Source organism: Amborella trichopoda, chromosome 5 (assembly GCF_054954075.1).
Source record: "Amborella trichopoda isolate Santa Cruz 75 chromosome 5, AtrichopodaSantaCruz75HAP2 v2.0, whole genome shotgun sequence".
NCBI classification, from domain to species: Eukaryota; Viridiplantae; Streptophyta; class Magnoliopsida; order Amborellales; family Amborellaceae; genus Amborella; species Amborella trichopoda.
The window spans coordinates 39,514,162-39,524,154 of NC_142340.1; the positions used below are offsets into that span (position 1 = coordinate 39,514,162).

The 9,993-nt window shown below is 34.3% G+C and overlaps 1 protein-coding gene across 1 annotated transcript; it reads left to right on the plus strand.

Annotated features, from left to right (window-relative positions):
- Positions 1-3,816: 3,816 nt before the first annotated feature.
- LOC18433031 (uncharacterized) lies at positions 3,817-5,668 on the plus strand. Its single transcript, XM_006843127.4, has one exon. It carries the CDS (start codon positions 3,949-3,951, stop codon positions 5,410-5,412), a length of 1,464 nt encoding a protein of 487 aa, XP_006843190.1. The 5' UTR covers positions 3,817-3,948; the 3' UTR covers positions 5,413-5,668.
- Positions 5,669-9,993: the final 4,325 nt, after the last annotated feature.

Here is a 9,993-nt window from a genome sequence, read left to right on the forward strand (position 1 = left end):
TCTTTGTAATAGCCTTAAGATATATAAAATTTAAAGCTTAAAAAATAGTGTAGATCCAATCTATTTATGAAACCTTGAAAATCTGAAAATTGACGATCGAAAAATGCTTTGTAAGATGTACTATTTAAAAACTTAAAATCCATTTTTTTCTCATATCCATGCATCTTGATGTCGAGATGATCAATTTGAGGATGTTTGAGCATCAAAACAACCTTTTCTAGGGAAATTTTTGAGGTAGGCTCTATTTTGATTGTTTATAGCCTCGGTTCTATATAAACGTTTTCCTTATAAAAATCGCGAGGTTTTTAAGTAAAAAATGGGTATCACATTTGTTTTATGTGAGTTAAAGAAATGAAATAATACCATACACATCTGTTTTATATGGGGTATTATCATACACATCCTTGATCCAAGAGCATGGCCGTCCTTCTCAATCACTAATGGTGGAAGATGAATTGCAAAAGACATGACCCTTAGCTTTAATGACCCATCTGTACCATCCATCTTGTGATGATTCAAGATATTGTGTTCTACGAGTGGTTTAAAAAGTGGATCGGCAATCCGGATCGGGCATCCAAAAATCGATCTGGATCAACGAATCGGGGATCCGAATCGAGAATTGGGCCGAATCGCTCAGATTAAACCTTAAAAAATTCAAACAAATTATTAATAATTTATTATAAATGTTGTTGTTTAGAAATCCAATAAGAAATGGGGGTACTACATTATTAACTTTCATTGTTTTCATCAATTTATGATTATTGAGATGTTCTTTCCCTATATGAACTTATGTTGACTATTAAATTTACATCACACAAAAGAAATCATAGATTTATCATGGATTAATTATATAATCATATATGGACTACAATAAAGAGTTGACTAAATCGATGAAAATTTGGCCACTAAAATCTCGAATTGACGGAAAACCCTAATCTGCTAGAAAAATCCAAATTATTACAACCTAACTAATTATAATATTATATACCAACAATATTTTATAATTATATTATTATATAAATAATAACAAAGCCAAAATATTTTATAATATCATCTAATTTAAAATGTATTATTGACAACTGTAAGAAAAATAGTATACTACATGATTTATAATACAAAAATTAATAAATAAAATAAAAAATTTGGTTATCAATATAGAAATTATTAGAATGTGTACCAATTTTCTTTAATTTTTTAGGTTTCTACAATAAATTAGTAGAAAAGATTGTTAGCAGAAAGAGAGATTTCAAATGGCCTCATTGTATGATTCCTATCTTTAAATTAATATTACTAAATTTATGTTAAAGACCATCATGTTATAAAAATAAAAAATATAATTAGACCATTTATTCTTAGGTTGTATTAAGAAATACCTTTTATTTTTTTGACAAGAAATACTTATTGTGTTATCTTTTATTTTTTTTTACAAGAAAAATATGATACTTGTTGATTATCTTCTTCTTCTTTTTTGACAAAAGAAGAATACGTTGTACTACTTTTTTTTTTGCTTGTTGTATTACTTTTTATCTTTTTTTACAAGAAAAAAAAAAAATCTGATGCTGCCAAAGTACATTTTATGTTTTTATGCCTTTTGTTTTATTTTTTTACAAGAAATACTTGTTATATTACCTTGTATTTTTTTTACAAGAAAAATAAAAAAATGTTGTATTATATTTTTTATCTTTATCTTGAAAAGCCTTTTATTTTTTATTTTTTCTAATTTTTTACAACAATATTTTCTGCCTTTGTTTATTTTTGTTGTCAAAATTTTTTTTATGCCTTTTGTTTGATTTTTTTTGCAAGAAATACTTTTTATATTACCTTGTATTTTTTTTAAAAGAAAAATAAAAAAATGTTGTACTATATTTTTTATCTTTATCTTGAAAAGCTTTTTATTTTTTAAGTTTTTTAACTTTTTTTTACAACAAGAAAAGCTTTTTATTTTTTCTATTTTATTTCAAGTTTTTTATTTATTATCTTGAAAAGCTTTTTATTTTTTATCTTTATCTTATGAAGAACAAAGATCGGGATTCGAACTCAAGACACCCGCTCAAAAATTCAAGGTTGTCAACCAACACCACCACATCTCTTGATGTGTTTCATTAGCAACTATAATATAATACATATTGAATCATCATGCTTGAATGGCTTTTTGTGGGAATTATCCCACATCAAAGGATGAGAGACCATTTGTTCTCTATAAAGTACTGTGTACTAGTCATTCAAGCACGCATGTAGAAAAGCGAAAGGGTCATACGAGCGAGGTGAATTGCCTCTCATGAGGGGGCCACGTGTGAGCCTAAAATTTTTCAATGAGACTCTTGATTTACTATTGGGAATAAAAATTTTCGATGAGACTCTTGATTTACTATTGGGAATAAAAAAAAAATCGGTGAAACTCGCGATTTATGACTCCCGATTTACTATTGGGAATCAAAAATTTTTGGTGAGACTCGCGATTTACTATTGGGAACCGTAAAAATTTTCGATGAGACTCGCGATTTACTATTAGGAATCGCCCGGTTCTCTCTAGACACGGGCGATTCCCAATTTTTTCGTGGAACCGGCTCGGTAGATGACGATTCTCTAGTCGAATCGGGTGAGTCCGGCTTAACTCATAGAATCGGCTCGGTAGACGACGATTCCCAAGTCGAACCGGGCGAGTCCGGCTTAACTCGGTGGGTTTTCAAACACTGGTTCTACCATGCACAACATGAATATGCTCCACATATTCTAGAACGATGCAAATTAGAACATTCTCAGTTTTAAAAGTACCTTTTGAAAACCTACCAAAACTCCGAAAAATCGCGTGGTTCAAAATCTAACCGCACGATTAGATCGGAACTGATTATTGGCGTGGCGGTTCAAAATCTAACCGCACGATTAGATCAGAACTGATTATTGGCGTGTTTTGATTTCAGCCAGTTTTGGTGAACTGATAGGTATTATTAAAAAAATTAAAAAATTATATAAAATGTCAAAAAATGAGGGTAAGGGATTTTGCTAGTAATAAATTTTTTAAACATTTTTCATCATTTTGATAAAAATCAGAAATTGCTTTGGCTATTAATATTTTTTTTTATAATTTTTTTTCAAAAAATTTAAAAAATATCTCCAAACACAAATCTATTTTTTCTATTAATTTTCAACTACATTTACATTTAGATAGCTTTTTTTAAATATATTTTTCATATTTTATTAAACTTGTTTTTTATTTTTTTAACTCCCTTGTCTAGTTAGATCGTTGAACCGAACAATTCACCGGTTAGACCGATTGAACTCCTTTCGGCCCATGCCCCGTTCAATTTTTTCCTATAGCGAAAACAAATATTCTTTCTCGAGCAAGCTTTCTATGTTTTCCTTACAACATAAAACTTATATACTTCCTCTTATCCAACCATCCATTTTGAATGGAGGGCTAAGATTGCCCCAATCATGATGTCATGTTTCTATACTATTTTATTTTTAATTTTTTTTCTACAAATTATTTTAACACCAAATTTTATACATCCAATCCTCTATTAAACAACTCGCTATAAAAACAATATTTTTAATAAAATAAAATGATTAAAATACCTCAAAAATTTCAAGAGTTATTATATTTTATCAAAAATTTATTTTTAATATTTTTTACAAGTGCTCCCTAATGAGAATATAGCACGTATCAAATATTATATTCATATAATTTATATAAAAAAATAAAAAATAAAATATTTTGAGACGTCGAATCTAAAATCAAACGGTGGGTGAGTGGCTCCCTTGATTAAAATTAGAGCGGTGGATGGTAGGATCTTCTATGCTATGCTGTAGGGGTAGAAACCTTCCCCTTTTTTCTCTACGGACAATAATCAACGTGCTCTCCCTTCTCTCAAATCAATAATCAACGTGCTGTCTCTCTCTCTCTCTCTCTCTCACGAGTCAACTCATGTTCTCTCTCTAAAATCAAAGATGGCCCCTGCGCCTGCAACCCTCTGCCAAAAAATAGCCCCCAAAACCCGTCACTTTTCTCATTCCTATTCTTTCATATCCGATCTCAAAACAAGTCCCAACAATACAAATTCATCAGAACTCATCTTTCCTATTTACCCAACACTTTCTCTCTCTTCCTCTTCTCTGCAGCAACTCCACAAATTCATCAAACTCCACCTAAAACCCCAATTCAAATCAGAAGATCTTCTCCATTTTCTGAAAAAAAAGCTCCATTACCACATCAAATTCACCTATTTGGACCTCCATGTATTTAATTGGGCCTCAACCTATGAATGGTTCAATCATGACCATGCAACTTATGAATGGATGGCGAAAACCCTAGCCATCAACTCTCGATTCTCAGAACTTCAAACTGTTCTGAATTCCATGGTCTCTAACCCTTGTCCATGCTCACAAGGTATTTTTTCATGCCCAAAAATCGAACCTATATTCAGTTTTTGCATCAGTTCTTACTGTAAATTCGGTCGAATCGATGACGCTTTAGTGGCTTTTGATAAGATGAAGAGAGTAATTGATGGAAGACCATCAATTCTTTCCTATAATGTTATGCTTAACGGTTTGGTGAAATCGAATAGGCACAAAGACGCCATTGAATTCTACTCCAAGATGAAGAGAGAGAAAGCAAAACCAGATGTTTATACTTTTAACATATTGATTAGTAGTTATTGTAGGAATCTGCGAACTGGGTCTGCTGTGGAGTTGTTTAGAGAGATGAGAGAGAGTGGGTGCAGCCCAAATGTGGTTAGTTTCAATACTTTAATTAGTGGGTTTTGTAGAGAGGGGAAAATCAGAGAGGGAATTGGGGTTGCCTATGAAATGCTCGATTTGGGTTTCGAGCTTTCGATTGCTACATTTCATGTCCTCTTCAATGGGTTATGCAGAGGTGGTCTAGTAAATGATGGATGTAATTTGCTCATTGATTTATTGAGAAAACGAGCAATTCCAAAGAGTCTAGATTGCTTAGAACTTGTTGAGGCTCTATGTAAAGAAGCCAAAGTTTGGAAAGCTTTAGAAATTATGGATAGATTATGGATTAAAGGCCATTTCCCTACTGTTGTTTCTTGTACTACTGTTCTTGAAGGATTGAGAAAAAGAGGAGATTTGGATAATGGGTATCTATTGATGGAGAGAATGTTTAAAGATGGGATTCTTCCTGATATTATAACTTATAATTGCATTTTGCAAGCTTTATGTGAAATTGGTAGGACCTTGGATGCTAATAAAATTAGAGTTTTAGCATCGAAAAAAGGTCTAAAACCAGATGCTGATACATTTTACATACTGGTTTATGGGTTTTCTAGAGAAGGCAATGCCAAAGAAGGAGAAAGTATTATTGATGAGATGTTGGATATGGATTTTATACCTGATATTGCTACATATAATAGATTGAAAGAAGATCTCTGGAAAGGGGAAAGGGAATAAACTGCAAAATCATCAAAAAATTTCTTTTGTTTCACCGTGAAGTTGTATATGTTTCAAGATGGAATGGAGATTGATGTGAATCCATATAACGCTCATTTCAAGATGAGGAGCTATGATATCAAATTTTGTAGGACATTGTTTCTCCTGTTTTTAATATATGCATAATTGTAATGTTACAAGAGGAAGATAGAGATTCATGTGTAACTCTTGCAATGCAATTTTTGGCCCTGCAATAATATAAATTTCAAGTTTAGCATGTATAGGCCCTGCAAATTCCCAATCTCTTTTGGTATTTCTCCTTCTAAGTGGTTTTCGGATAAATCTAGTTTAGTATTGTAGGAGTGGACTGTGGAAAACAGGAGTTCTGAGCCTTTGCTCACCATTTCTAGTTCAAAGCTGAGATACATTAACTCTATTATGTAACCAAGAAGATAACCTTTAATTTGCTTCTGAAGAAGAGCTGGAAAGCCACTTAGTTGCAGAGGAATGGAACCCACAATCTGGTTCTGCGATAAATCCATGAACTGGAGGTTCTTCAACTGGGTTATCGTTTTGGGGATGCTTCCATTAAAATAATTGGACTTGAGAACAAGAATATGATGCTTAGAGAGATTCCCAACAACCTCTAGGATCTTTCCTTCCATTTTGTTGCTACCCAGATTCAGAAACTCTAATTCTTTGAGGCCTTCTATGAAATCAGGGAAGAAACCTTCAAATTGGTTGTCGTTTAATTGCAGAGAGCCCAGGTTGATTGCTTCCCATAGGGTGTCTGGTAAAACACCCATGAAACGATTCACTCCAAGGTTTAGAGAGAGAAGCGATTTACAATTTCCAAATTGGGCAGGAATGGTTCCTGAAAGGGTGTTGTTTGATAGGTCCAGATTCATCATAGGGTTATTCTCTTGGCACAAAGAAGTTGGAATTGGACCTGTGAGTTTGTTTCCCGAAAAGGAAACATATTTAGCATTGGACAACCTTTCTCCCATTTGGGTCGGGATTGAACCAGGTGAATTGGTTTTGGGACAAATCCAATTCTTCAATGGTGTTTGGGGGAAGAGGAAGGGGGGCCATGTAGATTGTTATTAGCAAGCCTTAACCATGTAGTTGTGCAATAGGTATTCAGTTTCAAAGAAGGTGGTAAAGTTCCTTGGAGATGGTTATGAGAGAGGTCCAAATAGGAGAGTTGGCAATTTCCATAGCCATGGAGGTATCGTTCCTGTCAAGCTGTTATTTCCAAGATCAAGCATTGCTATTTTGGTTAGGTTAGAGATGAAATTTGGGATCGTCCCTCGTAGATTGCAGAAGCGTAGTAAGAGCATCTCTCGTTGAAAGTTTGGGATAAATGGGTCTGAGTTTGTTTCAACAGTTAACCCACTTGAGCTTAAATCAATTGTATATGGTTTGGCTTTTGGGAACATGAAAATTAGAGATGGAACTGTATCATTGAGGTTACTGTAGCTGACTGCAAAAAATTGCAATCCTGGGAGTTGATTGACACAATGAGAAAGTCTCCCATTGAGATTGTTTCCTGCGAGGTACAAAGCTTCAATACGGGACATTTGACAGATCCAATTGGGGATTTGGCCATTTAAACTGTTCTGATAAAGGCAGAGGAATTTGAAATTTTTAAGGTTAGACAGCGAAACAGGACTTCACCAATTACGTTATTTAAAGAGTGGTCCGAGTGCTGTAACTTGGTAGGGGTTCCCATGGAGAGAGGTAGGGAACCTTCTATAGAGTTATTAGACATCTGGAGTGTGACTAGAGAGGAGAGGTTCAAGATGGAATTCGGGATCTCCCCATAAGCATTGCATGAATATGGAAGTTTAAATAGGTAAGGAACATTGATATGAGAGCCTTTGTTAGCCCGCAGTTGATATTCTTGCAGTTTGTGGAAGGTAAAGGAGGGGTCCTTCTTAGTGGTCACAAAATCGAACCGGAACGGTTAACTAGATGTGGGTCCGAAGAGGTTTAACCGGCCTTACCTATAAACCGGCCGATTCAACTATTTTAACTGGCCAAGTCCCGGGCAGCCAAAAAATTGTTTGAGAAAATAAAAAAGATGCAAAAAAAAAAAAACTAAAATATGAAAAACATAAAAATAATGATTAAAACAAAACGCATTCAAATAAAGTTGAAAATTAATGGAAAAAATGGATTTTAAAAGTGAGTATTAATGACCAAAATTTTTAATATTTACCATAATTTCAAAAATATTAAAAAAAAATGTATTACAAGTCAAATTCTTTATCTTTTGGATGTTATATTCAAATACCGGCCGATCACCAAAACCACCCGAAACAACAACCGGCAAGGGGCCGATTCCATTCTAACTAGGCGGTTACGGGTTAGATCACGCGGTTTTTCTAACAATGGTCTTTCTAACTGATTACTGCTAAGATCAAGGGAATAGAGAGAGCTGAGCTGAAATTGACTAGCTGAGTAGGCATATGAGAAACAAAAGAAGAGAGCTGAGCTGAAATTGACTAACTGAGGAGGCATGTGAGAAACAAACGAATTGAATCCCAGTACCAGGGAAGAGAGAAGTGAGACTCAGAAGTGAATTTACAGGGATTACGCCTGAAATCTTGTAGTCTATGAGAGAAAGTAGCCTGAGATTGTTTCATGATGAAATGGATTTTGCCCAATTGGGAAGTTTTGCAGAGGAAACATCAGAAAGATCAACACCATCCAATCTAAGATCTGTCATATCAGTCAAACTTTCCAACCAAGATGGTGAGATTCATTCCCTCTATATCATCATTCATTCTATGTTGCGATGGTTATGATTTTAATGGATTATAGTAATACTTCTCCAAAAGTTTAAACCCAATATTTAAGGATGGGAAAAGTTGGAAGAGAAGCACATCAATCTCCATTCACCATCTTGAAATGAGCGGATTCACAGCAATCTCCATTCACCATCTTGAAATACATACAACTTCACGGTGAAATAAAATAAAATCTTTGATGATGTACAGTTTATTCCCTTTACTGTGATATTCTTTCAATTTATTATAAGTAGCAATATCATATATAAATTTTATATCTAGCATCTCATCAATAACACTTTTTCTTTCTTTGGCATTGCCTTATCTAGGAAACTCATAACTAATATATCAAATGTATCAGCATATGATTTCAGACCTTTCTTCGATGTTAAAATTCTAATTTTATTAGCATTCAAGGTTCTACCAATTTCACATAAAGCTTGAAAAATGCAATTATAAGTTATAGAATAATGATCCTATAGGACCCTGCCACATCTCAAAGGCATAGGATTTCTATGGATCACTGTTAGATCTGATTCTCAATCTCAAGATTGGGATGATAGTTGCCCAACAACTTTTATGAAAAAAAAACAATGTCAACTGTCACCCCTATGTACTTCCCAACGGAGACCCTCTTTCTCTCTCTCTCTCGCTCCTGGCTGAACCAGGGAGACCCACACACCCACAACCGTCCTGTTCTCTCATCCAAACTAGAGAAAATAAACTATCATCAATTCTATTATATCGGAAATTCGAACGGACCACACAATACACTTATTCCTTCGTATAAATTGAATATTCTTAAATTTGTATATAAAAATGTCTTTTATTAAGGAGATTAAGTTTACAATGTGGTCCGTCAATGTTGCATTAGAATAGCTACCTTAAACATGTGAAAATTTTGGTTTGAAACTCCAAATTTCTAGCCAATCCCAGTTTGGAACTTGACAGGGCATTAAAAGAACAATGAAGGCCCCAATTTGGAACTTGACAGGGTATTTTAAGAGGGAAAAAGTATACGTAGAGCCGAGGCTCTAAACAATCAAATTAGAGCCCACTTCAAAAAATTTCCTAAAAGGTGTTTTTTTTTTGACAAATATTTCTTAAATCTACTCAAAATAAATTACATCATAAGAAATAACGAGAGCAGACAATGAAACCCCTCTTTTAACAAGAGAGTGAGCTAAAGAATTTGCCTCATGATAAACATGACAAAACGAAACTGAGAGTGAACACCATATCCATAATTTGCAGCCAACTAGATATCAGTTTCCAAAGAGGACGTAGCTCCTTCTTAAACTGCATATTGTAGAAATACAGTCCAACGCACAAGAAACAATTGTTTTTAAGGAAATTATCACGAAATAACTGTAGATGGGCATTCATCTCATCAGGAACTGCTATTAATGGATAAGAATAAACAACAACACAACTATAATGAACCGAAGATACCCAAAAAAAAAAAAAAAGGGCAAAGATTACCGAGCATAAATGTGCATGACGACATTTATGACGAAAGTGTTCATGTCTCATCAAAATCCTCTGGTTAAAGGTTTATTCTCTTCCAAAGCGAGTACTCCATACAAAACACACAGAGATGATCCAAGGTGGCAACCCGGTGGGGTCGGCAAGTCAACCTGAGTCAGGTCTAGGTCCATGTCCATATTTTGGACCCGGCAGTCAAGTCTGGGCCTGGGTCCATGTAAAGCCTAGTCAGGACGAGTCCGAGTCCAGCTCGACCCAACCCCAACCCAACCTTTTGCCACCACTAATGATCCCCGCATGTTTTTAGATGATTGACAAAAGTTTA

Bases quoted from the DNA above. Each gene is read 5' to 3' on its own strand.
- LOC18433031 (XM_006843127.4), top strand. From the start codon at position 3,949: ATGGCCCCTGCGCCTGCAACCCTCTGCCAAAAAATAGCCCCCAAAACC.